The sequence below is a fragment of the Phacochoerus africanus genome, chromosome 1 (assembly GCF_016906955.1).
Source record: "Phacochoerus africanus isolate WHEZ1 chromosome 1, ROS_Pafr_v1, whole genome shotgun sequence".
In the NCBI taxonomy this organism is placed as follows: domain Eukaryota; kingdom Metazoa; phylum Chordata; class Mammalia; order Artiodactyla; family Suidae; genus Phacochoerus; species Phacochoerus africanus.
The window spans coordinates 287,447,003-287,474,852 of NC_062544.1; the positions used below are offsets into that span (position 1 = coordinate 287,447,003).

At 61.0% G+C, this 27,850-nt stretch overlaps 1 protein-coding gene across 1 annotated transcript; it reads right to left on the reverse strand.

Annotated features, from left to right (window-relative positions):
* UBE2G2 (ubiquitin conjugating enzyme E2 G2) lies at positions 1–27,471 on the reverse strand. Its single transcript, XM_047797991.1, has 6 exons — positions 27,339–27,471; positions 14,017–14,052; positions 13,877–13,922; positions 5,852–5,970; positions 3,759–3,899; positions 1–1,724 (listed from the first exon to the last, which is right to left on the reverse strand). Exons 1-6 carry the CDS (start codon positions 27,379–27,381, stop codon positions 1,612–1,614), a joined length of 498 nt encoding a protein of 165 aa, XP_047653947.1. The 5' UTR covers positions 27,382–27,471; the 3' UTR covers positions 1–1,611.
* Positions 27,472–27,850: the final 379 nt, after the last annotated feature.

A 27,850-nucleotide genomic window follows, 5' to 3' on the forward strand; every position in this document is an offset into this window, starting at 1 on the left:
CAGGGGGAAAATATATCACTTTATTTTAACATAGGAAATAAACTCGTCACAGAATGAGGACACCATGGGCTTCTTTCTCTTTTCTCCCATTTAATAAATACAAGTGAATAAAAATACTTTATTTTGCAGAGACCGCCTTTCTCTCTTCCCAGGGTTGCCCGGACGCCCCCGCGGCCTCCTGCACACGGGCGGCCAGCTCCCTGCTGGGGTCCCTGTGGTGCCACTCGCCACACGCACCCCCACAAGCCATATTCTTGCCTCCACGCAGAGGGCTGGGTCCCACCCAACGTGCCTGCAGACGCTGCGCAGACTCCGCGCCGCTGCTCGCCCCGTCCCCTCCCAACACAAGTCCTCGCACAGTTTCAGTGATTCCCTCCCGAGAAGGAAAGAATCTGGTTTCCACAGAAGCCCCAGGTGAAGGCCCCTCAGCAGGAGCCCCGACCACCAAGAAACCACGTGTGCGTTTCCGGCGAACAGACTCCCGTCCACGGCACATTATGAAAGGGAAAGGGAAACGTAAAGGAAACGTGTGTCCATCCCTCATTTCAAAAATAGAAGCTCCTATTTAAACGGAACCTGTCTGCAACAGGCCAAATATGTGACCCTGCCTGCGACAGATCTCTTATTGCTTGTTGCGGAGGCTGGCCCCGCGGCTGGGCTGCCCGAGCTGGAGGACGGCCGGCCCACGTCAAGGCCCCCCCTTGGCTGAGCGCCCCCCCGCCCCGGGACACGGGCCCGCGCGCGCAGTCATGCGGGGTCAGGCGCGCCCCTGTGCTCTGTGCGACCTCGAGGCTCCTGCCCACTCCACGGTCCCCAAAATGGTTTGGCCCCCGAGTTAGAACTCCTGCTGCGGCTGCCACGCGCCAGAGCTCACAGCGCCCCAGCTCCTAGGCCGGGGAAGAAGAGCTCCTGCTCCCGCGGAAGAAAACCCTGGTCTCAGCGCTGCCGCTCTCGGAACGCGCGGGGACCCAGGCACGAACGCAACCCTGTCCGACGCCAGCAGGACACGCCAGCCTTTGAGGCCAGCAGGACACTCGCCTGTGCACCCCGTTGTTCATTCACCCACATTTGGAAAAGGTATTTATTTCCTGAACGTATTTCTAAAGGGGATTATGCGTAATGCACGACAAAAGAAACGTGAAAAATATGCCCAGGTTGCAAGAAAACCTGCGTGTGAGCCAAAGCCCTGAAGCACAGTCACGTGCCCCTCCCGGGACAAGGGAGCAGGAGGCCCGCAGACGCCAGGCCCCCTGCTGAGCCGCAAGGCCCCCCACAGCCCAGGAAGGAGAGCGGCCCTGGCTGGAGCCCCGGGGCGGCCTCACCCCTCCCGACTCCAGGAGGGAGGCCCGCGGGCCGGGAGAGGTAGTGGTGACAGCGGGAGGGTCTACCTGAGACCCCCGGGCAGGAGCAGCCGGCCCGCGTCCAGCTGTCACGTCCTGCGGGCGGCACGCAGAGGAGAGGACCGCGGGTTGGGAAGGGTGAGAGACTAGACGCTGTGGTTCTGCAAGCTTGCCTTTTTTGGTACCAGCACAGAGGTCACTGTCACCAAGCGTTCCGAGGAGGAGCAGCGGCAAGCGCCTGGCGGTGGGTCCGCCTGCGCGCGGGCGAGGCTCAGAGCCCCAGCGACCTCTGCACGATCTGCTTGGCGATCTTGTAAAACTGCTCGCGGTCGTCCCGCCACATCTTGGAGGCGTCCACGTTGGCGCCGCTCTCGTCGTTGGGCTCTGAAAGACAGGCAGAGGCTCCGCCTGGAAGGCTCAGACAGGACGGCAGCAGGACAAGGCCCTCCACCTCCCCGACCCCAGCGACCTTCCCGAGGGGACCCGGAGACGGCGCAGAGGGGGAAGGACTCAGGAGGTCTTTGAAGACAGGAGCCTTCTCCTGGGGGCGCTGGCAAGGGGCAGGTCCACCCACAGGGCTCCCACACTGAGCGCCCAAAGAGCCCACCCAGGCCCCCCGGCCCCCGCTCAGGAGCAGGGGGCCCACCCGCACAGCCCGAGCGGAAGACCCCCCCGCCCCAACCTGCTCGCCCTGCTCTGGGGGCTCCGGAGACCAGCTCTCCCTCGGGGCAGCCGCCCTCCGCCTCCACTGCCCGGGACACCCGGCCCCAGGATGCTGCCCTGGGCTGGCCCACCGCGGATGGCAACGGCCCCAGAACCCGAGCTGGGAAGCACAGAGGCTGCTGAGGCCCGCGGGGAGGAAGGCGACGCGGAGGGTCCGGAAGGCGCCAGGAGGCCACGCAGTGGCCAACACTGACTGCCCTGAGCCCACCGCGGCTCCAGCCCCGTCCCCACCTCAGCCTCTGCTCCGACCAGAGCGGCTCCCTCCCCGGCCCGGCCTTTCGCTCAATGCCCTCCCTCGGCAGGTCCCGCACACGTGGCCTCACGCTGGCGCCAGGCACGAAGGAGACACAGCAGGAGGCCTCCGAGAGCCACCACTCAAGGGCCCACAGACGGTAAGCCCACAAACGCCTCCAAGAGCTCCAAGGGGAGAAGGGGACAGCCAGGCAGGATGGCAGGATCCCGCAGGCCGCTCGGAGGATGCAGCACTTAGGGCACCCCGCCGGGCTGGGCTCGACCACTGCTGCTCCTGCCTGGCACTTCTGACATGGAGACCCTGGTGCCCAAAGGTGCCATGAGGCCCCAGCCACGCGGGGCAGCACAGGCACAGGGGGGAGCAGCTGAGCAGGCAGCGTGCCAAGAACAAAACCTACGAAACTGAAAGGCGTCACAGCAACAAGTCTGTGTTGTTTGCAGCGGTCGAACGCACAGCGACCTCTGACAACAAGCCTTGGCCGCGGTGCCGCAGTGGGGAGCCGCCCACCCTGTGAAGGCGCAGGCGCACGCGGGGCCAGGGCAACCCCCGGCCCCCCAGCGCTGCCAACTCCCCCCTCCTGCGCGCCCACCTCACCCCTGGGAAGCTGCCCAGGGAAGCGTGTCTCCCGGGCTTTCCGGCCGCTCCTGGCTCCCCGCGCCCTGCCCTACTGTCACCTTGTCTCCTCCAGAGCTGACCCCACACCCTCCTCTCCGCCGCCAGCCCTCAGAGCGGACGCTCCCACACCCCAAACCCTGCTCCCTCTGGGCCCGTCCCCAAGGCAGCACCCCTCAGCCGGGCAGCCAGTCAGGGACAGGGGTCACCGCACGCCCGTGAGCTGAGCCTGGACCCTGTGCCCCCAGGTCTCCGCGACCCGCCCCCTCCTCTTGGCCCGGAAGCGACCCTGCCAGCTTCAGGCGCTCAGGCGGCGGGGTCACCCTGCCCCTGGCCGGACTCGGCCACACCACGTCCGACCAGCCGGGGCTCTGTGACCGTTGGCAGCCCACCCAGGCGCCTCAACCGCGCCTCGACCGCACCTGCTTCCCGTGCGATCGCCTACGTGTCCTCAAGTCCCCTCGGGAACTGGCCCAGGAGCCCCTGTGAGCCCTGGTCTCGGGATTGAGCACAGGGCCCGCGACCGCTGGCGCGCCTGGAGAGGTCCCTTAGAACGTGGGGCCTTACCGTTGGGCCAGTGTCACACGGAGCTGCACAGCCCAGGATACAGTCTGCAACACAGCAGGCCCCCCAGGCAGTGCCTACTGAATGCAGGGCGGGCCCAAGGTCACGGGCCCGCACAGCTAACTGTGGCCCCGTGATCAACACGGAGCCACCTCTACAACCCGCCGCGACGAAGGGCAAGCTTCGCTCGGGAAAGGGCGCGGTCAGCCCTCACCGCGGGCAAGCGACAGGCTGGAGACAAGGCCGGGGGAGGGCAGGGGCCTTACCTGCCAGCATGCTCACCACCGACAGCAGGATCTTCTCCACGCTCTGCACAGGGCTCCACCGCTCGGCGCTGCTCTCGTAGCCCATGGGGTCGTCGCCCGGGGCGTGCAGGATGGAGATGCAAACTCTGCCATCGGGGTAGACTGCGGGGTCGGGGCACGCGGGTGAGTCCGGGGCCGCCACCGCCAGGCACGCCCGCAGGCCCTGGAGCACAGCCGTCCAAGCCGGCAGCCTCCCCGCTCCGGGCCCGGCGGGGGCCCGGCCAGCACTCCCCACCCCCTGCTCTGCACCCCAGCGACCCCTCACAGCCGAGCGGGCCCCTGGGTGGAGCTCCTCAGACCGCAGTGCCACCCTTACTCCTGACCAGGAGGCCTGAGCTGCTCTGGCCCCTCCTTGTCTGCCTCCCCCCTCCTGGGGTGTCCGCACCGACTAGACCCCCACCCGCAGGTGCTCCCCCGGCCTCCGGTGTGACCCCATGGCCATCTGTCCTCCCTCGGGGCCGTCCCTGTCCCCACCTCTGATCTCCTGCTCACCGCTCCACCCCAGCAGCTCTCAGCCAATCTGCTCGGTTATGTTCGTAAAATAGTTGCGGACCGATCAATTTTTTCCTTCTTTTTAGGGCCACCCCCGAGGCATATGAAGGTCCCCAGGCCAGGGGTCAAATCGGAGCTGCAGCTGCCGGCCTCCACCACAGCTGCCAGCTCATGGTCCGTCTTCTCCAAAGAAGGACTGTGTCTCAGCCCCGACCACGCACACGGAGTCGACACTGAGCTTCGAAGAGTGCAGGGGCCCTTCTCGGGGAGGAAGCTAACGGCCTACAGTTAACAACGACCACGCCGGCACTGAAGAGGGGTTCCAGGGGCATGTGTGGGCCTCCAGTCCCGGGGCCATCGGGCAGCCCCTCCAGGGGACGGGGACGGAGGCGCCTGGCGGGGGGCTCTCGGGTGGGAGGTGCTGGCCGGGTGCGGCTGGGGGAGGGTGTGCCCAGAGGGTCCTCTGCGCCGAGGGAGAAGCCAGAGGCTGCGGGCGCTGCCAGGTCACTCTGGGTCCGGCCTTTACCCATCTGACATGCAGCAAAGCAGCGGAAAGGGAGCCGGGCCCAAAGAAGTGAACGCTCCACTTCGACGGAAGAGCAGATTCTGCTCGCGTCCCTCACAGAGGAAAATTACAAGAGTCAACCACGGAAACCACAGCCACGGGCGTGCCCGCTGTGGCGCAGTGGAAACGAATCCAGCTAGTGTCCATGAGGGTGCGGGTTCGATCCCTGGCCCCGCTCAGTGGGTTAAGGATCTCGCGTGGCCGTGGCTGTGGCGCAGGCCGGCAGCTACAGCTCCCATTCGACCCCTCGCCTGGGAACTTCCATACGCCAGGGGTGTGGCCCTAAAAACAACACAAAACGAAATAAAAAGCTGCAGCCACGAAGGGGCCACAATCCCTGACACCGTACTTCCCGACATCAGCGCCGTAAATGTGTTTCCACGGTCTTACATGTTCCTCTTTAAAGTTAACTGTCTACTTCAGAACAAAAGATTCACAAGAAGAAAACACCCCACCACCGCAAGAGTATCACTGTTAACATTTTTCTGCTCTACGTCCAACTGTACACATTCGCATGTGCCTTTTTCAAAACATTGAACCGTAGCAAGCACACGGATCAGTAGCCTGCTTTGCTTGTTCGTTCGTTCGCTGCAGCACGAACCTCGTTCCAGGCCACGGAACAGCACGCCAGGCCAGCCAGGTCACTTCCAAGGTCTCCAGCGGGCCCGGGCGGCGGATCTGTGTGACTCAGGCCACAGGCCCCCACCGCTGCGGGCCCGGGCTGCCCTATCATTTCCCGGGTTAAAAACGGGGGTGACGGAGCCGGCCCCCCGGTCTCCTGCTCGGCCCCTCTAACAGCAGGTGGCCGGTCAAACGGCATCCAGTCTTATCGCCGTTAAACTGTCCTTCAAAGCTGAAATCCCATCAACACCTCCGTCAGCAATCTGCTAAAACGCAAAACCCAGGAGCCACACGAAGGGACCCGTCCTCGCCAGCAGGGCCCCGGCGACCCCGCCCGGGGCCCGCGAGCCACCGAGAGCGCCTCGCGAGCACTTACTGTTGGGGTGGAACATCTCACAGGTAAACCTCATCTTCGGAGGGCTTAACGGGTAATCCAGCGGGAAGCTCAGGACGGCCGGAAAAACCCCAAACTCAAAACAGGTGTCTTCGGGGCCCCTGGAAGACACAACGCACACAGAACTTCAAGGGAGACGGTCCGTCCTCCACCCGCTTTCTTGGAGAGAGTGAAGGAGACTTCGACGGCGCTACAAAGGCGCGTGGAAGGCCCCCTGGTGGCCCTGGTGAGCCGGCACCTTCTGCTCCGGGGAAGGCAACCGCACCGCCCCAGGCCGGCCTGGTCTGATCACGAAGCCCAGGTCCCAGCAGCCGTCGCACTGAGAACGGTGAGCAGCCCTCGAGAAGCCGCGGCCAGAGGAGAGAACGCAGGCCAGCACCGCCAGCGCCGAGGGTCGGGGTTCTTCTGTCTGTGGCACAATCACCCTTTGGGACGGGGATAGACAGCACGGCACGGGTTAGAGCAAGATGCCACGGCGGGAAATGGACGGGGGGTTAAGGGCTGTTATCTCAAAGGCTATTTTGAAGTCGTGAAAGCGCCCGAGAAGTGGTTCTGTAACCTAAAGCAACAAAAGCCCGCAGTGATCCTCGGGGACACTCGCTGGAAGGGCCAGGCGTGCACACGTGCACTGGCCGCAAGCCCTGACCTGCAGGCCTGGGCGCGTGCCACGTCCTGCACCGACTCGGTCGCCGGAGACCTCCCTGTCGCCAGGCACGTGCCTGCCTGGGTTAACGTCCTCCTCGTGTGGAAAACGGCAGCAACGGGCCGCGCCCCTTCCAGACGCCTGCCCCAACATTGCACAGGTCCCCCCCGGCCCTGCCCCGCAGACTGGACACGAGGGCCCAGCTCGCCTCGTCACAGAGGGAACGCCGCCTCCCCGACAAAGGTCACTCATCACCAGGCATCGGAGGCGTTTTTGAAAAGCCTAACCCGTCTTTCCTACATAAATGTCTGAGGCAGAACTGCTGACTGTCAGCTACAGACGCGGACCTGGGGCAGCGATCCCGGAAGACCCATCGGTCAGCGAGTCAGAGGGATGCGGTGCTTCACGCGGGCAGAGGGGGCGGCCCTCCCAGGACCACCTCCAGGGCCCCGCGTGACACAGCACCTCCACGACACGGCGACCAGCGCAGGGGGCCGAGCCCTCAGCTCTGCAGAGCAGTTCAAAGGACAACAGGGTCCCAGAGAAGCGGTGCGGCTTTCTCTGCATTTGGTAACAACACCCAGGGGGTTCGGTGGCACCAGCGCCATGGATGCCGGCGGCGGGGGGGCGGGTAAAATGTCAAAACAAGAACAAGGGGAAAAGTGTTTGCGGAGCCAACCTGTTCTCCGTTTAAGACACAGATCTTGATTCTGAAAGCTGTCCTTGCTCTGTCTGGGGAAGCCAAGCGTGAAAAGCTCCTTTGTTCCGAGGCCCGTGTGTGACTGACAGCAGTGCCCAGAGCCTTGGCCCAGAGCCAGGACGCAGCGGGAGCCTGTCCCTCGGAAGCGGGGTCAGCACAGCCGGCAGGTGGGGAGCTGCGGCCCTGCCTCGCCCCGCGGGTGGCGGACGGCGCCCCCCCCCCCCCCCCCCCGTACTGGCGCTCCACGCATCCTCCGGCGGGAAGGCGCGGGAAGCACAGCTGTCACCTCCCCAAGGGTTTAAGGGACCCCGCCTGGGCCCGCGGTCAGCTCAGCAGGAGTCCGGAACACAAGCGCTCCGGCCGCGCCCCCGAGGCCTGGGTGGCAGGCGGCACCTGCCCCGCAGGCTGTCGGCGCGTGAGGCTGCGGCCCGGCCGGCAGCCAGTGCGGCGTGTGAGCAGGAGGAGAGTCCGGCCAGCGCTCCTGGCCGAGCCACGTGCTGTTTACGCCACACTCTGAAAACAGGCCTGTGTCTCTCATAAGAGGGCTTTCTTTGCAATGAAACAAACGAAACCCACTGGGTCGTCTGCAGCTTCAGAAGCACGATGGAGCATTTCCTCACGTGCTCCACGTCCTCGGTAGCAAAGCTCTTTGCCAGGGCTCTGGGTCGCTACCGGTGTGACCCTGGGGTTTGTTTCTCATCCAGAACGCCCGCTGCCTCGGCCTGGCGCGCAGGTGTGCCCATGGCAGGTGTGCCCCGTGGGCAGCGGCGGCGTGGCGGCCGCCCGCCTGGAAACCGCTCTCGAGTAAATTCCTGAACCAATGCAGGGAGAGGTCGTGAATGCTATTTTTGGACAAGTTTTATTTCCGTAACCCAGGACAGCCTCACTTGCCTCCCACTGAAGACCGCCTCGCCTGGAAATCTGCAGGAGGGAAGGGACAGTGCAAGCGGAGAGCAAGGACACCAAGCTGACCCGAGGCGAACAGAACCCCTCAGAGCCCGCAGAGCCTGGACCGAGGAAAACGACGACCCCGACTCTTCAGAGCCGCGCTAAATGCAGGGCTGTTTTCCGAACCTGGCACCGGGGCGACAGCACGGCCAGCAGGGCCCAGGCTGTGGGACGTCACATCGAGTCCGCTCGGGGAAGAGGCACCAGGAGCCAGCGCGGGGCGCAGCACCCGCGGGCTGAACCCCACAGGCCCAGCCACACTCGCTCCCGCCCAAGGACAGGGCCCCGCCACCACGCACCGCCGCGAGGGACCGTCACGCAGAGACGGCACACGCGGAAGACAGCCGAGCTCCGTCCTCCAACACGAAAGGCGGGTGAAGAGCCGCGCTCCGCTCTCCAAGCAGCTGCGCCTGCGTGCGCGGAGCAGCGTGCGGGGAGCGGGGAGCAGCGTGCAGGGAGCAGGGAGCAGCGAGCGGCAGGCCCGGGCCCGAGGGAAGCCGGAGAGTCGGGGCGGGAGGGGGCCGGCACCGCCAGGCCTGTTCCAGGAGGGCAGTAGCAGGCACGCGGCACTACAGCTGCAGCTGGGGTGGAGGAAGCTGTTCTGGCGCTGTTGTCTCTTCCAGGTTTGTCACAGCGCACGGCCATAACGTCACAAACATACACCCATCAGGCTTTCAAGAGAGGAGGCTGGAAATGCACTCACCAGCCTGTAAACTGGAACTCGATCACTAAGGGACGATAGTTCCCCACGGTGCCAACCCCTGACCTGCAGGACGGCTTCCGAGACGCCGTCCCGGTCCCGGGGACGGCTGTCACCGCGAGGGCCGCCACCTCCCTCCTGCACCCTCTGCTCCCAGCCAACCTCGCGCCTCCCCCAGGCAGGTGGGGTGCAGGCCGCGGCCTCCAGGAGCTCAGGACTCAGCCCCGGCGGGTGCTGCTGAGCCTCTAAGGCTGCAGTCGCTGGGCTTCGGCCCAGGCTAGAGACTGAAGGGGCTTGCTGCAGGGGGGGGTCGCCCTGCCGGCGTTCCAGGGAGAGGGCCCCCGCTGCTTGTCCCCTTGGGAGCTGGGTGACGTCCCTGGGGAGGGACCCAGACGGCCGCCTTGCTGTGTTTTGCCCTTCCGCTGCGCTCTCGGCACCCGTGGAGCCCTGGCACAAAGAACCAGTGCTGAAAACACAAGGAGGACGAGGACGGGCGCGTCCATTTCGGAAACCACAGCAGCGACACGTACAGTCTTTTCCGTTACAGTCACCGTCCAGATTAGATCTGCCCCAAAGGAGCCCACAGTTATCTCCTCATTTTTGCCGGCAACAGTCCGGCCCCTGGCCTCGCTCCGTGGGTTAAGGATCTGGTGTTGCCACGAGCTGTGGTGTAGGTCGCAGATGTGGCTTGGATCCAGCATTGCTGTGGCTCTGGCGTAGGCCGGTGGCTACAGCTCCGATTAGACCCCTAGCCTGGGAACCTCCATATGCCGCGGGAGTGGTCCTGATAAGACAAAACAAACAAACAAACAAACAAAAAAAACGGGCAAAAGTTCTTAAGTTCACCAAAAACCGTACGTGAGTGGATGATAAACCCGTGAAAAGGTGCTGGGCACCACTGGCTTTAGGGAAACGCAGGCCAAATCCACAGTGAGGCCCCTCACTCCCAGCAGACCACACCAGCAGGTGAGGAAGTGGAGAAGCAAAAACTCAACGGCTCGGGTGGGGACCTAAGATGTGACCGGTTCCAGCAGATGCTGGACCTAAAGGGAGGCTCTGCTCTGGCGGCTCCATGCCCGCGTGTCGGGTGGAGGAGGGGAGCCCGTCCGCAGACCCGTCGCAGTGCCCGCAGCAGCCGCACCACCTCGACAGCTGTGAGGGCCGGTGGCCACCTGCGCGTGGCCGGGGAGCAGGCGAGCCGCCGTGGCCGGGTCACGGGGGACACGTCCGTGCTGAGGGGGAGCGCAGAGCCCAGAGAGAGCCAGGCCACGCAGACGTGCCGTCGTGGGCTTCCGTGTGCAGAACCAGTCCAGGAAAGGCAACTGGACAGTCGGAGGGCACATGCGACGTGCCCCGGCTGAGGGCGCGAGGGGGCTGAGGCCACTGGCACCAGGACTGGCTGGCAACGCTCCAAAGCTGAGCTGCGCTGAGGAGCGCAGGGTGCTCGGAGCCTAATCCACCAAAACCATGGACTTGTACCCCGCGCACGGGTTTGACCTACGGCCATGCCGTCTTCTGAGCCTCCGGCCACACCAGGGTTTCTGGACCCCGGCAGGGCAGGCGGGGCGTGTGGCGCTCTCCCCGGCTCCCTGGGGTGACAACCACAGACTCTGCCCAAGGTCCCTCAGGGCGAGGCCGTCCCCGGTGACAACACTGGTTGAGACCCGTCGGCCACCGTTTGCCTGAACCGCCAGTGCTGCCAGCACCCGCGGACTGCAGCTCCGCACATCACTCCGGACAAGGCAGACCCGCCTGCTTCCTTCGCGGGGAAAGGGGAGGAGAGGAGGCCACGGCCCGGGGATGACAGTCGCAGGGGCGGAACGCCGGGTCAGAGCACAGAGGCGGCCAATCCTAGGCGTCTGCTTTCAGGCTGCAGGTTTACCTGGCGGGCACGGCTCTGACAGCCAGGCTCCTGCGATGAGAAGGCCTGATCAAAAGGGAGGCCACCGGGACCGTGGCTTCCACACCCAGCACGGGCCAAGCGGAGTCCAGGAGCCTCGTACCCGCAGGTGTGAAGCAGCTGGGACCCTAGGGCACCAGCGGGTGGGGATGGAGTCGGCCAAGGGGCCCCCACCACGCGGGGAGGGAAGGGCCTGCTCATTCCCGGAGGCCATGGAGCCTTGAGAGGCCGGCGCGGGACAAGAACGGGGCAGGGCTCCAGGGGCTCCCTTTCTTTCCCAGCTGTCCTGCCCCGCAGGGCCGCCTTCCAACAGAAGGGCCGTCCACCCCCACAGCCCCCACCCCACAGCCCAGGGCCAGCGAGGGCGCGTGGGCCATGGAGCTGGAGGAGGTGGGTGGTGAAGCCGCTTGTCCAAAATGGTGCTGAACCTCTGTTCTGATCCAAATAAATGAAGGTCAGAGAGGCAGGGTGTAAAACCAGGACCATAAAGCCAGCAGGCCACACCCAGCCACACCCCGTGGGTCGGACTGGGAAGCCCCAGCCCTTTCCTACTGGGTCACAGGTTCAAACACCACCACAAGCTCAGCCCCGAGTCCCTGGTTCCTTCTCCTTTTAATCAGAGAGCGGGCAGGGGCGATTTTATCACTGTGGCTAATCTGTGTGTGGCCCTCCTGGCCCCTCCTCTTGCTCTTTCGGGGTGGAGAAGATGCGGGGTCCCCTGGGACACACCTGTGTCCTCAGACGAGGGCCCTCGGTATCTGCTCCCCAGACATCTGGAAAGACGGCCTCTTCACCGCGCAGCTGAGAAGAGAGGCAGCCCGCAGACCAGCACTGCTGCAAAGGCCACCGGCTCCAGACGCCTGGGAAAGGGGGCAAGCTCGGTTTCTAGAAACCCTCCCAGGGCAGGGAAGAAGCTCTGAAGACAATCGAATCAACAGAGGGAAGAAAACCTATCAGGAAGGAGGGAAACCCAGCCAGCTGCCTGCCAAAATGGCAGGGCGAGACAACCCAACAGAAGGACAGTTAATTCCTTAATAGATGTTTTAAGCACATTTGTAAACGGCCCCTTGTTTGTGGAAGGATCTGGAACAGGCCCCAAATCCACAAACTCCCCAGACCCCGAAGCAGGGGAATTCCACACTAACGCAAAAGCCTCACTCAAACACCAACGTGCTCTCCCGAAAAACAGCTCCAACGTCTTTTTAAGACAAGTTTTCAAAATATTGGTTTAATTTTATATTGCTTGTCTACGAGTCATAACAGTTACTCTAACAGATTCTTAACAATAAACCCATTTTAAAAAACCACCCTGGAAGGCTCGAGCGTCCCTGTGAGGGCTTCTCCGGCGTCGGCCGCGATGCAGAGACAGCAGGACCGCCAGAGGCCCGCTGACCCCCGCACCCCCAGGGCCTTCCAGGCTCCTCGCCCCACCGTGGGGCCCGCTCCCCGGGGTCGCGCCTGCATCTCAGGAACACAGGCAGCCGCGCAGGACGTCGTCCATGAAAAGAGCAGGTTACAAATCAAGCACCTGTCACATGACCTGTCTCCCAAAGAACGAGACGCTAAGCTGACCCCAGCACACAAGGCCCTGTCCCACCAAACAAAAGGCAGGCTGCGCAGGAGACCCCCCACCGCCCACTTCCTTACGGCTTTGGGGACGGGACACGGCACAGCTTAGACACAGACAGGCTGTGAGGCCGTCCTCGTGCCAGAAACACTGAGAGAGAAGGCGTGGGCGCCCAAGAGCAGCAATGAGGGAAGTCTCTCTGATTAGGAATGCGCCAGGTACTTGCGCTGCTGAGCGTTTATTAATGATTTTGAAAACAATCTGCTTAGCAAAAAACTCATTTTCACACCAATTTTCGTGTCTTAACCTCAGCGCCACAGACAACACTTAGCGGCAATTCGCTTTTCCGACTGAACGTGACACAAGCGCTGGGCAAACGCGGGACACCCGAGGAGGCCGGAGTTCCCACCTGGCCTGCACAGGGCCCCTTCTTCCAGGCGCACCCCCCCCCCCCACGGGGCCTCCCAATCCATCCACCCACCCGAAACCGCTCTGGCTAATCAGCCCTCATGCTACCGGTGAGGGTACCGCAGCTGAGTGTAAACGCCACCTTCCTAAATTCTGCCTAAAACACAGCAAGTCTGACATGGCCAAGAACTGCACATCCGAGGTAGAAAGAAGAGAAACAGGGAGTTCCTGCCGTGGCTCAGTGGGTTAGGAACCTGACTACTATCCACGAGGACACAGGTTCGATCCCTGGCCTTGCTCAGTGGGTTAAGGACCTGGCGTTGCCGTGAGCTGGGATGCAAGTTGCAGACGCGGCTCGGATCCCGCGTGGCCGTGGCCGTGGCAGAGGCCGGCAGCTGCAGCTCTGGTTCGACCCCTAGCCTGGGACCCTCCAGATGCCGCAGGAGCGGCCTCGAAAAGCAAAAAAAAGGAAAGAAGAAAGAAGGAAGGAAGGAAGAAAGAAGAGAAACAAAGGGCCCAGGTCTTTGGCCAAAGAACACTCTGAAATCAGGGGTCCATCTGACTCCTTCCGAGCAAAGTGACCACAAGTAAAAGAAACCTCATGAAGTCCCGTCAGGATCTCTCTAGAACAGCACCAGGAACCACACTGCTCACCCTGAAACCAAGCCACATCCCGAGTCAGGGACAAGGGAAGGCCTGACAGGGGACTAGAAAAAGGAGCGGCAGCAGAGGAGGGGACTGAAGCCGGGCTCAGAGGTGGGCAGGGCCCAGGCTGTACCAACAGGCCCAGGGTGTGTGGCCCCCCCTCCCCCCGGCATCAGAGCCCCAGGCTCGCGGCGACTTCTTGAAGCCACAGCCCATTCCGTTTCAGGCTAACGCAGCACAGCCAGACTACAAACCTGCTGATTTTGCACCACGAGAACTACAAATACGACTACGTCTTATTTGTACTAGGTCTGAGGAAACACCACCGCTCCGGGTGGAGGCGCCGTCCTGCTCCTTTTGCTGCTTCCAGAGCGGCAGACTCGAGGAAGGCGCGACGGAGGCAGCACGCTCGGCCGCGCTTTAACGGGGACACGCTGAGCAGCGGGCCTGACGTCCACAAACGCTTGAACCCCAACCCCACCCACGATTAACTCACATGATCAACGCCTCCCATTCAAAGAAATTCTCTTCATTCATGGGGCCTGCAGGGAAAGAAGAAGCGGCACATTTCAACTGGGAAGGCAGGCAGCTGCGGCGGTCAGAAATTATTAAGAGGCGGATGTCACACTGTCTTACCTGCCACAATTCCTTCCGGAGGATTCAGCGTTAATTCTGCAAAATTAAAAAGGAAAACCATTAGGAAAAAGAACGACCACGACGCTGCATTTTAACAAAAAAAACTTTTAAACTTTTAAATTTAAAAATCCAGAGCAGATAAGACTCTAAATTGTTCCAGTACGTAAGCACACACAGTGACCGATGAAATTCTGCTTGCGCCTCGTGCAGGCCTACCCCGGGTGCACGTCTGATCCACACCAGCCAAGGGCAGTGTTTTAGAACCTCGACCTTTTCACGTTACCATGAGGACGCAAACAGAACGTGTGAGCTCTCTTTGCAAAGCCCTCCTCTGGGTGTTCTGACCAAGCTCACAAATCAAACGTGGTTATTACCTCCCAACAGACTGGGATTTCCCGTCATGCTGAGCCGTGGAACAAACCTTTCTGAGCGTGCAAACCAGAGACACGAACCCGCCCTGAGGTGTCAAAAGCCCGGCACCATCAAGCCCATCAAGCCCATGAAGCCCCAAGCGGCCTCCAATATCACGCTGCAAAACCCGCGAGCCCCACGGACGTGCGGTTCCACGAAGGTCAGACTCCAGCCCTCACGGCAGCAACAGGGAGCAAGCAGTCAGCAGCTGCCCTTCTCAGCAACTTAGAGGCCAGCAGCTGTTCAAAGGCTCGAGGCCCAGCCCCGCCGCCCGGAAGCCTCGGGGGACTGTCCTCCCCACGCAGGGCCCCTCGCTTGGGCCACGGGAGGCTCCACAACGAAGCCGCAGCTGTGCCCCAAGCCGGCAGGGAGCACTCGGGGGGAGAGAGAAGCGGACAAGGGCGGAAGGGCAGCCACAGGCGCGTGGGCCCCGGCCGGTCGGGGACGTCACCGGTAGGAAACACCAAGAGAGCCGCAAACCCAAAAGTGCATCCCTGTCGAGACTCGCAATTAACAATTCCCGGCAAAACAAACACAAGGCATGAGGACTGGAAACGAAGAAACACAACCGTCATTATTCACAGATGCTACGCTTCTCCACGTGAGTGCAAAAGAATCTAAATACAAACTATGAGAAAGGGGAGTTGGCCAAAGTTACTGAATACTAGGTCAAGACATATAACTGAACTGTACTTCTATACATTAGCAAGTTAAAAAAGGAGAGCCTAAAAAAATAAAACAATTATAATGGGAAACGTGGAAATAAGCTTTTTAGGAGTTCCCGTCGTGGCGCAGTGGTTCACGAATCCGACTAGGAACCATGAGGTTGCGGGTTTGGTCCCTGGCCTGGCTCAGTGGGTTAAGGATCCAGTGTTGCCGGGAGCTGTGGGGGAGGTCGCAGACGCGGCTCGGATCCTGCGTTGCTGTGGCTCTGGCGTAGGCCGGCGGCTGCAGCTCCAGTTAGACCCCTAGCCTGGGAACCTCCATATGCCACGGGAACGGCTCAAGAAACAGCAAAAAGACAAATAAATAAATAAATAAATAAGCTTTTTAAAGATGTGTGAGATCTTTAACAGAATAGAACATATTAACGAAAAATTCAAACGACCTTAATGCATAGAAATAACCGTGCCCACAGACTAAGGAGTCCAATCTTGTAAAGTCACCCATCCTACGCGAGCCGAATCTACGGATCCAGCGCAACCTCGGCCAAAACCCCAACAGGTTCTCCCGCTTGAGCCTGACAAGATAACTCTAGAACATACGGAAATGCAAATGACCAAGAAGAGCCAAGACATTCTTTAGAAACAACAGGCCAAGAGCTCCGTCCCGGGCTGTCGAGACTCACCCAGAGCAGAGTAAGGACGGCAGCGGGACACCAGCAGAGCCCAGCAGATAGACAGAGAGCGCGGGCACCCAGAAGAGGCCCTCAGTCAGCCAGCAGGGCAGCGCCACAGAGCAGGGGGAGGGCAGCCTTGCCACGAAATGGTGCTCGTCTTCAAGGCCAAAACAGCAAGACCTTTGCCCCGTCTCCCAGCCCACACAAAAGCAACGCAAGAGAGAGACGGGCAGGAGCCATGCCGGAGAGAGCACGCCGGGGCCTCTGCCCCAGGGCCCTGCAGGGCCCCTAGTAAGTGCCCTGGGAAAACGCCTGGCAGGAGCCCCGGGACACCTCTAGTCCAGACGAGGCGACGGGGCTCCTGGCCCCCAGGGAGACCAGGCCGCACGCTCCAGGGAAAGGGGAGGGGACTGGAAATGCAGCTGACGATGGGTCACGTCTTCCCAAGGCAGCCTCCATAAACCCCCAGGGCACAGGGCCTCCGGAGCTGCTGGGCGGGTGAGCGCGTGGCGGGCTGGGAGGGTGGTGCCCGCAGAGAGCAGGGAAGCGCCAGGCCTCCCCACACCTGCCCCCGCCCCCGCCCCCGCCCGCCTGGGGCTCCCGAGTTCACCCTTTACGGCACACGGTTGACCTACTGGGTCTGCGGTCTGTGAGCTGCCCTGGCGAGTTAATCAAATCTGAGGAGGGTCCTGGGAACCGCGAACTTACAGAGACGGGTCAGAAGCAGAGGTGGCGACCCGGATCTGCAATGGACATGGGGAGGGACGGTCCCGCGGGACCGCAGGACACCCGGCTGGTACGCCTGGCGTGGGGAAGGCCCCGCAGGTCTGCCGTAAAGGAAGCAGACGTGAGCTTCCAAACAGGGCCAAGACCGGAGCAGCCCGGTCACCCGGGAAGACGGGAGGCAGGTGCGCACGGGCAAAGAGCCGCTGCCACGGCGGGGCGGGCGGGTGGGTGGGCAGCAGACAGACCACGACAGACGCGGCTCTCCAGCCTCAGCCGCGCGCCCGCCTCCGTCCCGTCGGAAGAGAAGGCCAGTCACCTCAGCCGACTGACACATCTGGCGGCAACTAGTTCAGCAGCAGGATGGCTGGCGCGTCGCCGGGGGGACCAAAGCCAAACGGCTCGGTCACGCCCCTCGGCAAGGAGTGCGGCTGCTGCGAATGAACGGTCTCAACGTGCGCTTGGACACCCCGCGCCACCGCCGCTGACCACCGCACCCCCCCCCCCCGGGGAAGGGACGCGGGTCTCCCGGCCGCTCCGTGAACACACAGCCGCCGCGCTGGTCACCCGTGAGCCCTCGCCCGCGCAGCAGGGCGCCTGGCAGGAGCGGGCCCTTGGGGACCACCTGACTGCCCACCCCGTTCACGAGGGGGGCTCACACTGCACTTCTGCTGCTCGCTTTGGGGCTGCGAACCTGCCCTAAGCGCTCGTCCCTCCCAAAACTCCACTGACTCGCTTAACAGCCACCGCATGCAGCAGCTTGATGTGGGATCTCGGTTCCCCGACCAGGGACCGAACTCAGACCACTGTGGCGAAAGGGCCGAGTCTTAGTCACCAGATCACCAGGGAACGCCCGCTAGGTTCTTATTCTTGAGTCTTAGGACTTAAAGGTTGTGGGAAAGCAAAGCACCCCCCCGAAAAGAAATGCACGTTATCTGCCTGAACACAAAGCACAGAGGCACGTGCTCAGCTAATAAAGACGACACCAACGACGTCCTTTTCTCATCCAAGGGATAATCGCGCCCTGGGGACCCTGAGACCCGCCGCGACCCTCTCTGGGAGCCACCCCGCGGCTGCGTCAACCCGCCCCACCGCTCCTCGGGCGCAGCAGGGACCACGAAGCCTGAGGAGGAGGTCCTGGGGCCTGGGCAGCGGCTGCCCAGCTGTGACGAGACCTAACGGGCAGCGCGTGTGAACTTGAGCCACAGGCGCTAAGGACAGGGAGAGTCGGGCCCGCAGTCAGGCGTGGGGCTTGAACCCCGGGAGGGGGCTCTGCTGCCGGGCAACCCTGGCAGAGAAGCAGGTTTCAGGGGGAGAGTCTAGTTTTGAAAATGTCAACTTAAGATGCTCGTAAGTCACGGAAGTGCGGACTGTCTCGGAGGAACGGGGCCTGACTCTAGAACCCCGAGAGCAGCCCAGCCGGACACGGCCATCAGGGGCACCTCGAACCCGGACCTGGGTGGCGACCAACAAAGTCTCCGCTCTGCCAGCCCCGGGGACTCGTCTGTGAGCGTTCCCACAGCCGCCCTCACACGCCCACAGGGCCCCCTCAGGAAAACCGCTGTTTTTACAAAAACCACTCTGGTCTGACACAGGCGCGGATGAGGGAACTGACAAATGAGGCCACGAGGAGTGGACGGCAAGGGGACCGGAGTCCCTTCATCTCTTCATGGGTTACCCCGCGTCTGTCTCCTGCAGTTTTGTTACTTCTAGTTTTACTAATCGGACCCGGTCTGTTTCGTCTATTTTCAAGCTTTTTACGGACGTCTGTTGCATGTGCCGCGGACACGAGCGCAGAGAGCATGGCATCCTACGGCCCCTTCCCCCAGCACCCTGGCCCCTGGGCAGCAGGAGGGGCTGTGCAGAAGCAGAGACCTCCCCCGACTCAGGAAACGGAGGGACAGCGACGGGAGGGGAAGCACAACAGCGGGAGAAACTCTGGGAATTACAACAACGTGACTGTCTCTGCCCTGTTTCTTCCTCCGTCAGGAAGCCGTGCTGGGAGCAGAAAGGACCCCTTTCCCCGGGTACCCTGCTGCTCCCTAAGCTCGGGGCTCCGCTGGGCGACACACCCGCTTGAGACCTCAGGGCTCGGCCGCCTTCTGCCCTTGCCGTTTCCACCGCCGGTGCATGAACAGTGCAACCCGCCCACACGGCGACAGCGACAGCGGGGCACAGCCTGACACCCGTGACCCTCAGAGCCCTGCGGACACCGGGCTGAGCAAGAACTGACGCAGAGGCCCCACACAGAGGGACCGGTGTGAGTCTCCACGAGAAGCAAAGCTATCGAGGCAGGAGCAAATCCGCCGCTGCCAGTGGCCAGGGCCAGGCAAGAGGGAACTTTCCAGAGCAAGGGCAGCCGCGCGGCGCACACGGCGTTGATGCTGTGCAACAGGAGACACTTGCAAAGCGCAGGGTGGTATATTTGAAACTGGCACATTTTATACTGTGTAAATTTTATCTCCATAAAGCTGACCCCCAAAATTAATTTGTGGTTTTACGAGACAGAAAAAAATAAATCTCCTTGAGGATACTCAGGAGAATACCTCCATGCTCTTAGTATAAAGACGTATTAAACAGGGTTAATTACCTGCAAAGTTAATCATAACCAAAAAGCACTAACCATGGAGTGCCCGTCGTGGCGCAGTGGTTAACGAATCCGACTAGGAACCGTGAGGTTGCAGGTTCGGTCTCTGCCCTTGCTCAGCGGGTTAAGGATCCAGCATTGCCGTGAGCTATGGTGTAGGTTGCAGACGCAGCTCGGATCCAGAGTTGCTGTGGCTGTGGCGTAGGCCAGTGGCTACAGCTCCGATTTGACCCCTCGCCTGGGAACCTCCCCATATGCGGCGGGAGAGGCCCAAGAAATAGCAAAAAGACAAAAAAAAAAAAAAGCACTAACTATAAAGGAAAATACTGATAAAGTTAAGAACTTCTGAAAACAAAAAACTTCAAAAAACATATTCAGAGCACATCTTTAAGAGAACGCAGAGGTGAGCCCCGGGGAGAAAGACGACACTGGCCACAGAGACAACCAACAAAGGGCTTCGGGCTGAACTTCGAAAGGATGCCTCACAGTATAAACACTGCCAGACCCAAAGAAAATCCATCTCAAGCCTTGAACAGGCACGTCACAGACACACAGAAAGACATCTGATTGGTCACTAAACCGAAGACAAGGTGTTCGACCCCATTCACTGTGGGAAACGCAAACTAAAACCAAAACCAAAATCGCAGCAGCAGCCCCAGGAGAATAACCCAGTCGCCACGGCTAACGGGGCGGGCTGGCCGTGACGTGTCCACAGAGGGAAGGAGCCACAGAGACACAAGGCTGGGAAGAGTGGCAACCACGTTGAAAAGGAGGTTGCTTTACCTGCCATGAGCCAGAAGCTCCTCCCCGGGGTATAAACTCGCAGGCACACGCGCACCGGGCAGCAAGAGACCCGGCTGCGGGTTTCCGGTGGGCTTTTTAACCTGTCTGTCTGTCTGCTTTCTTACTGACATCGACGTAGAAGACTAGCTTCAGGTCCTGGGCAGCAACCAGCCTGGATGGAAACGACGCCCTGGGAAGGCCCTCCGAAACCTCCGGGAGGCAGGAGGAGCCGGGCGGGACGGGGGCGTCTCCGTCACATCCGCAGGCTCCCAGAGCGAGGGCACGACTGGAGGCAGCCCCAGGCTAGCAGCGTAGCAAGAGTCAGGAGAGGTCACTGGGAGAGCACAGGGCACTCGAAGTGCTTCCACTGCCACGCAGACACTGTGCCACCGGGTGGCTTCGGAGCAGGCCTGTGTCTCTGCGGCACTACACAGTCCACGACGGAAAAGCACAGCGTTCCAGGCTCCTCACAGGACCCTCTGACTACAGGTGGGATTCCCTCTTCTTCACCACCTGCTTCCTGCTGGCAGCGGAAGCTCTGAGGAGGTGCACAGGCCACAGAGCACAGGCTTGAGCACCCACACTGGGCCAAGGACTGGAAGTAGCCAACCGCTAATCACACATCAACAACGAAGACCAGCTATGCGGAGTGCCCGTCGTGGCGCAGCAGCAACAATCCGACGAGGACCCATGAGGTTGCGGATTCAATCCCTGGCCTCACTCAGCGGGTTAAGGATCCGGCGCTGCCGTGAGCTGTGGTGTAGGTCACAGCCTCAGTTCGGATCCTGCGTTACTGTGGCGGTGGTGGAGGCTGGCAGCTGCAGCTCTGATTCGACCCCTAGCCTGGGAACCTCCATATGCTGCGGGAGCGGCCCTAAAAAAGGAAAAAAAAAAGAGAGAGATCAGTTACACTTCTTCTCCGCCAAGCGCTCTTCTGGCAGGGTGGCATGAGCCAGACAAGGCCATGCCTTCCACGTGGAGGAGGGGGACACAGAGACCCAGGGTTTCTGAGGAGCACAGTGAATAACAGAGTGAAGGGACAGCAAGACAAGGCCAGCGGTCAGGAAAGGCCTGCTGTGCGGGTGGTACTGGAGGTGGGCTCTTTCTTTAACTGAGGCGTAACTGACATGGACCCTTACGCTCATTCCACGCGTGTTACAGAGAGATTCCCCAGTTGTACACACCGTGAAATGACAGCACAAACACCAGCCACCACCACAGAGTTTCCAGTGCTCTCTCTTGTGATGAGAACTTTGAAGGTCTATTCTCAGCAACTGTGTGCAACACGGCATTAGCAACTCTAGTCACCGTGCCGTAAGTGCTGTCACCAAGACACACCCCCTTATGAGAAAAGCCCCACACAGATTAAAGCAGATGAGCTGCAAAGTGCTAAAGAGGGTGGGGGACACAGTGTCAGTGGGAAGGGAGCTGGGAAAGGAGCCCCTGAGCCTGGAGGAGGCGCTGACATTAAGAGTGGACCTCAGGAGCTCCCGCTGTGGTGTAATGGGATGGGCGGTGTCTGCAGCACCAGGGGGCACAGGGGGTTAAGGGATCCGGCACTGCCTGAGCTGCAGCATGGGTGGCAAGTGTGGTTCCGATCTACTCTCCACCCTGGGACACCATACACCAGGAGTATTCAAAAAAGAAAAAGAAGGTGGGCCTTATTCCCCAGGTGCGGGGCTCCCCTGGGAGCTTCTCTCTGCGCACAGCCCCCTCCAGGCGCAGCCGGAGAAACGCCCCCGCCGGCAGCCACCCACCCGCATCCTTGGTCAACAGCGGCACCTGCTGGTCAGCAAAGAATTACAGTAACCGAGTTCTCCAAGCAGAGGGATCGTTTCCAGCCTTAGGCCGTTTCCTTGTTGTTCTGCTTCTAAAACACACATACGCAACCACACAGTTTCATGTTTAACAACAGAAACCTCAAAAAGAGATAAGATCTTAAAGTCAGAGAAATTCGCAATGACCATTCTTTGCCACTGATTCCTTGAGAATGTTAATCGGTTAAAAACACTGTTTTGGGAGCTCCCGTGGTGCTCAGTGGTTTAACAAACCCGACTGGCATCCATGAAGATGCGGGTTCGATCCCTGCCCTTGCGCAGTGGGTCGAGGACCCAGCGTTGCCGTGAGCTGTGGTGTAGGTTGCAGACGCGGCTCGGATCCTGCGTTGCTATGGCTGTGGTGCAGGCCGGCGGCTGCAGCGCCGATTGGACCCCTATAGCCTGGGAACCTCCATATGCCGCAGGTACGGCCCTAAAAAGACAAAAGACAAAAACAAACAAAAAAACCCATTGTTTTAAATAACGGTGAGAAAAATAGACACCACAGGGAGTTCCGCAGCGATCTGTTGGTTAGGATGCAGCACCGTCACTGCTGCGGCCCACGTTCAAGCCCTGATCTTGGAACTGAGATCCCACGTCAAACTGCTGAACGCTGTGGCCAAAAAAAGGGAAAAAATAGACACTGCACAAGATGAAATACTAATATAAATTCCGACCCAGCAATCCTATTTTTCAGAACCTACTCCATGGATACACTGGTAAAAATAAGAAAAGACACATGCATAAAACTATTCATCTCAGGACTTTTTATAATAGCAAAAAACTGGCAACAACCCAGATGTCGATCAATAGGGGACCAGTCAAACTGCGACACCTCTCCTGACGGCACACCTTGCTGCTGTGTAAAGGAGAGATACACACCTCTGTGTGCTGACGCAGAACGACCTCTAGGGCACAGCACAAGACAGAAGGAAAAGTGAAGCAAAGTGTGTAATGAGGGCCTTTAATAAAGCCAAGTGAGGACACCAGGATGAGCCCTAATCCAGTCCGACAGGTGTCCACCCAAGGAGCTGAGGACACAGACGCGCAGAGACGGCCCCGTGAGCACACAGCGGGGAGACGGCCTCTGGGGGGACCAGCCCTGCCACCCCTGGACCTCTGACTGCGAGGAAATAGCCTCTGTGCTGTAAGCCCCCACGTGTGCGGTGCGTTGCCACAGCAGTCCAGGCCAACTAACAAGGTACCCAACTGGGTGATCACGTGCAAGTCATCTGCAGATAAAGCTTGACGACGACCTCCCGCCACACACACCCCTTCACTCGACATGGGCCACAGACTGCAATATGCGAGCTGAGAGTACCCTTCATGGGAGAAACCCTCAGGAAGCTCACGTTCGGCGACGACTTTCACACTAACGCGGAAAGTAAGACGTGTCGGCGCGCCCGTCGTGGCGCAGCAGAAACGCATCCAACAAGGAACCGTGAGGTTGCGGGTTCCACCCCTGGCCTCGCTCAGTGGGCTAAGGATCTGGCGTTGCTGTGGTGTAGGAGCTGTGGTGTAGCTCGCAGACACGGCTGGGATCTGGCGTTGCTGAGGTTGTGGTGTAGGCGGGCAGCTGTAGCTCCAATTCAACCCCTAGCCTGGGAACCTCCATATGCCGAGTGTGTGGCCCTAAAAAGACAAAAAGACAAAAAAAAAAAAGTTTTAAAAGTCAATTCACTGGACATCCCCGAAATTTTTTAAAACTTTCTGCTCTTTCAAAGGCACTGCTGTGAAAATGACACGGGAAACCCTGGCATTCACAGGCCAGAGCGTTTCCAGCGGCAGAGAGAAGGAGCGGCAGAGCCGTGCCGGCACCCAGCCGCGGGCTTCGCAGCTGACAACACTGCACACGAGAGACGGACACAGGGCAATGGCATGTCTCGTACCACAATTTTTCAAAAAGACAAGCCGCAACCCAAGGGAAACTATTTACAAACTTGTGCTTGCATTATATAAACAACTCTTACAACTTGATACGCAAACTCAAAAACAGAGCATAAAACCCAAGACACGTCATCAGAAAAGATATACGGATAGCACATAAAAACATGAACTGACACTCAACATCATTGGTCATTAAGGAAATGCAAATTAAAGCCACAATGACACACCATCACACAGCCAACAGACCGGCTGCCAACTTTAAACGGCCCATGCCAGGTGTCAGCCAGTCACGGAGCCACTGGAACTCGGATGGCCTGGGGTGAGGAGGCAGAGCGCTACAAACACGCAGGAAAAGCGTTTGTTAAAAGAAGCACACACTTCACAAGCGACGCAGGTATCTACCCGCGAAACCGAAGTGTATTTCCACAGAAAGACAGGTACACAAACGTCCGGGGCAGATGTCCGTGCGAGGGCCACCTGGAGGCCACCCGAAGGCCCAACGCAGCGAGCCGCGGCCCCCGCCACCATGGAAGGCTCCTCTGCAGGGAAGCCAGGGGCCCGGGACACCAGCAACAACCCGGGCGAGTCACCGACGGACAGGCGTCTGCCGAAGGAAACCCTGAACGACCCGGGGAGCGATGTAGGGGGATGGGCCACGGCTGGGGCCTGGGGCCGTGGGACGAGAAGGCCAGGCCGGAGCGCCGAGCGGCAGCGGTGACCTCAGCATCCCGACAGCGGCCACGGCTTCGCCGGAGCGTGCACATCCATACACTCAGCAAACGCGTGCTTGAAATGCAGCAGCTACTGCCCATCACACCCAATCAAACTGCCCTTAACCAGGTGACTAGGAAAAAGACCACAAAGCTTCAAAAAACAAGGCAGGAGTTCCCGCTGCGGCTCAGCAGGGACAAATCGGACTAGGCTCCTTGAGGATGCAGGTTCGATCCCTGGCCTCGCTCAGTGGGTTAAGGATGTAGCGTGGCCGTGAGCTGTGGTGTAGGCCGGCAGCTGTAGCTCCCATTTGACCCCTAACCTAGGAACCTCCGTGTGCCATGAGCGTGGCCCTAAAAAGCAAAGCAAAAAAAAAAAAAAGTAAGATGAAAAACTAACAAGGACGAAATGCTTGTAACGCACATAACCGACAAAAGACGAGGAAGCAAAAAGGAGCAGGGAACTGACAGAGAACTCCTACACCCCAGCAAGAGCAGCGCACCCCGCGGAAATGGGCGCAAAGGCACAGAGGGACCTTCCACCAAGGGAGAACCACGGACTGCCTCCAACCACGAGGGGACGGGCCCCTCGACCCTTTCGTCGGGCCCTTCGAATGACAGCGCGCCGGCGGGGCACTGCCCCTGCGGGCATCAAGGCGGCGGTGAGCAGCCCGAGGGAGCGCTGTGCGGGAACACCATGCGGGGACACGCGGGGAGCCGCCTTCCAGAGAGCCGACCCGGGAGCACCGGCGCTGCGTCACAGCCCGGTCCACGCCGGGCCCAGGCGCCAGAAATGCCCACGGCAACCGACGTGCAGCATAAGCTACAGGCCCGGCAGCAACGTTCACAGAATGAGACGGCCCTGGGCAGCGAGAAGGACTCGCGGGAACAGCGCTGAGCCGAGGTTCCACCTGCAGAGGCGGGTGGGACCCCACTTCCACTCAGGGTAAAACAGGCAGAGCGCGCGCCTGCCGTGAGGAGGGCGTGACGTGACAGGCCTCCAGAGAAAGGGAAGAGGACGCACAGCAGTCCCGCGGCGCCCCGGGGGGAGCGCCCGCCCAGTGCTGCTCAGGTCCTGCTTCTTAAGCTGCTGTCACAGGAGCAGAGGGTCCCTCGACGACTGCGTGCCAACGTACACCCTTTGTTTCTGTCTTTTTAGGGCCTAGGCTAGGGGTTGAATCAGAGCTATAGCTGCCAGCAGTTCCCGTCGCGGCTCAGTGGTTAACGAATCCGACTAGAAACCATGAGGTGGCGGGTTCGAGCCCTGGTCTCGCTCAGTGAGTTGAGGATCTGGCCTTGCTGTGAGCTGGGGTGTAGGTCGCAGGCGTGGCTCGGATTTCGCGTTGCTGAGGCTGTGGTGTAGGCTGGCGGCTACAGCTCCTATTAGACCCCTAGCCTGGGAACCTCCATATGCCACGGATGCGGCCCTAAAAAGACAAAAAAAAAAAAAAAAGAGCTACAGCTGCCTGTTAGTGACAGGAAGGATGACAGAAACGGGAAGGACAGGCCAAGTCTGGGGGTTCAGAGAGGGCGAGGAAGTGGCAGCAACACCGTCCATGGGGCTGGAGAAATGTGCCAGGGTGGAGGAGTTGGGGATGTCACAGAGGCAGACGTGCCAGAGCACAGAGCATCTGAGGGGTCCCTGCAAGGGCTTCTGGGCAGAGTGACACGATGCGACCGTGTGGCGCAGAGAAGCAGTGGGCGCAGGAGCAGAAGCATCTGCGCTGCAGTTCCCCGGGCCGGAGGCTGGCTTGGACTCAAATACAGGCTGAAGGCAGATCAACAGATTACATGTGGCACAAGCACGTCTCCCAGTCAAACACCGGGCGGGAAGAGGGAGGCCGTGGGTGCCACCACCCAGAGGGAAAGATGGTGGGGCGACAGTGGGGCAGGAGCCCCAACTTCAGAGGAGGCCAGATGGTGAGTGTCACTCACACGTTTATTTTGGAGGGCCCGCCTCTGCAACACTGCGGTCTGCTCAGGCCAAACACCAATGCTCCCTGCGCAGCGCCTCTGGGAAGGCTTAGGAAACCGAGACACCTGCACACGTACTGTTAGCTTCGCTGCACCCGTTGTTGACGCTTATTTTCCAGTTTCTTCCGAAAGTGTCCTCGGTGCAACCGTAACAGCAACAGCTAAGACCAGGGACAGCCACCTAGCAGGTACCTGGGGAAGCACTCATCTGCACGGGTGAGGGGAGGGCAGAGGGCAAGGGCGGAGGCCAAGGTCAGAGAATTAATAAGCACAGGCAGGTCTGAGCCGCTGGCGGGCTCCCGCCCTGGGTGCAGCCAAGCAGAACACTTTCAAACCCAAGCGCATCCAGGGCTGGCCTCTCCCCGCGACTCTTCCACGGGAGCCTCTGCTGCAGAAGGGGGTCTGCGCAAGGCTGCCGGTTCTCGCTTCTCCCTCTGCGCTCCCCAACGGTGATGCTGCCTAAGGAGGCACGAAGGATTCCCCAACACTACCCAGGAAGAGTGGCAGGTGGCCTTGCTCAAAAACGGCTCCCTTTGTGAAGAAAAACTCAAATCTGACTTTTCACCTCAAACTCATCACACTGCGCTTTTCTCTTAACATTTCTTTTATAACTTCTCGATAGGCCACTTGGACGTCCCCTCTCCGGCCCACCGCACGTTCACGAGGCCGGAAAGAGAGTCCTCTAGTCACTCAAAGAGCCAGAGACGGAAACGAACGAGCCCGGACTGAGCGCAACCATCCGGGCTTCCCGTCCAGCGCGGCGTCGCGCCGGCCGATCCTGCAGGTCCGAGGTTCGCAGGGGCCGCCAGCGACCGGACAAAACCCGCCCCGACGGCGCACAGACGAGCCCGTCCCGGGGCGGGGGCGGGGCGCGCGCACTACACCACGGCCCGCGGGGCCGCCGCGAGCAGCAGGGGAAGGGGGGGCGCCGGGACCCGGGGGGGAGCGGGGCGCGGGGGTCGAGGGGGGCGTGGGCCGCCGCGAGCAGCTGAGGGGGGGTGTGCAGGGACCCGGGAAGGAAGGGGGCGCCGGGCCGGGCGGCGGAGGAGAGGGCCGTCCCGGGAGACCGGGCGCGCGGGCCCCGAACTCACGTTTGTACTCGGCCATCAGCCTCTTGAGCGCCGTCCCCGCCATCGTCAGGGTAACAGCTGTGCCGTCGGCCTCTCCTCCTCAGCGCTCGTCCCTCCCACCCAGCGCCGGGACCGCTTCCGGGGCACCGGAGCCCTTCCGGGGCGCGGAGGGGCGGGGCGCGTGCGCGGCGGGGAGGGGCGGGGCGCGTGCGCGGCGGGGAGGGGAGGGGCGCGTGCGCGGCGGGGAGGGGAGGGGCGGGCGCGGACTCCGGGGCCCGCCCTCGACCGCAGCCCGAATCCTGGCTCTGAATACCTGCAGGGGAGGCTCCACAAGGTTTCGGCGCAGCGGCGCCCGGCCGAGTGTGCGAACCGCCTGCTCCGTCCTCGTGGCCTCAGGGCGGTCCCGACGGCGGGGAGGGGGCAGGAGGGTGGAGGGCAGAGGGTGGGGGACGGCGCGGGCGGGCGGCGGCCGGCCCGCTGGAAGAGTGGGGTTCACATGGCTTACTTGCTGAAAGTACCAGGAGAAGGGGAAG

What these genes read in the sequence shown, in the direction of transcription:
- UBE2G2 (XM_047797991.1), bottom strand. Translation starts at nt 27,381, where the DNA reads ATGGCGGGGACGGCGCTCAAGAGGCTGATGGCCGAGTACAAAC. An exon ending in TCCGGAAGGAATTGTGGCAG is followed by an intron (nt 13,923 to 14,016) that starts GTAAGACAGTGT and finishes CTTTCCCTGCAG; the next exon opens with GCCCCATGAATGAAGAGAAT. An exon ending in GAATGGGAGGCGTTGATCAT is followed by an intron (nt 5,971 to 13,876) that starts GTGAGTTAATCG and finishes TGTGTCTTCCAG; the next exon opens with GGGCCCCGAAGACACCTGTT.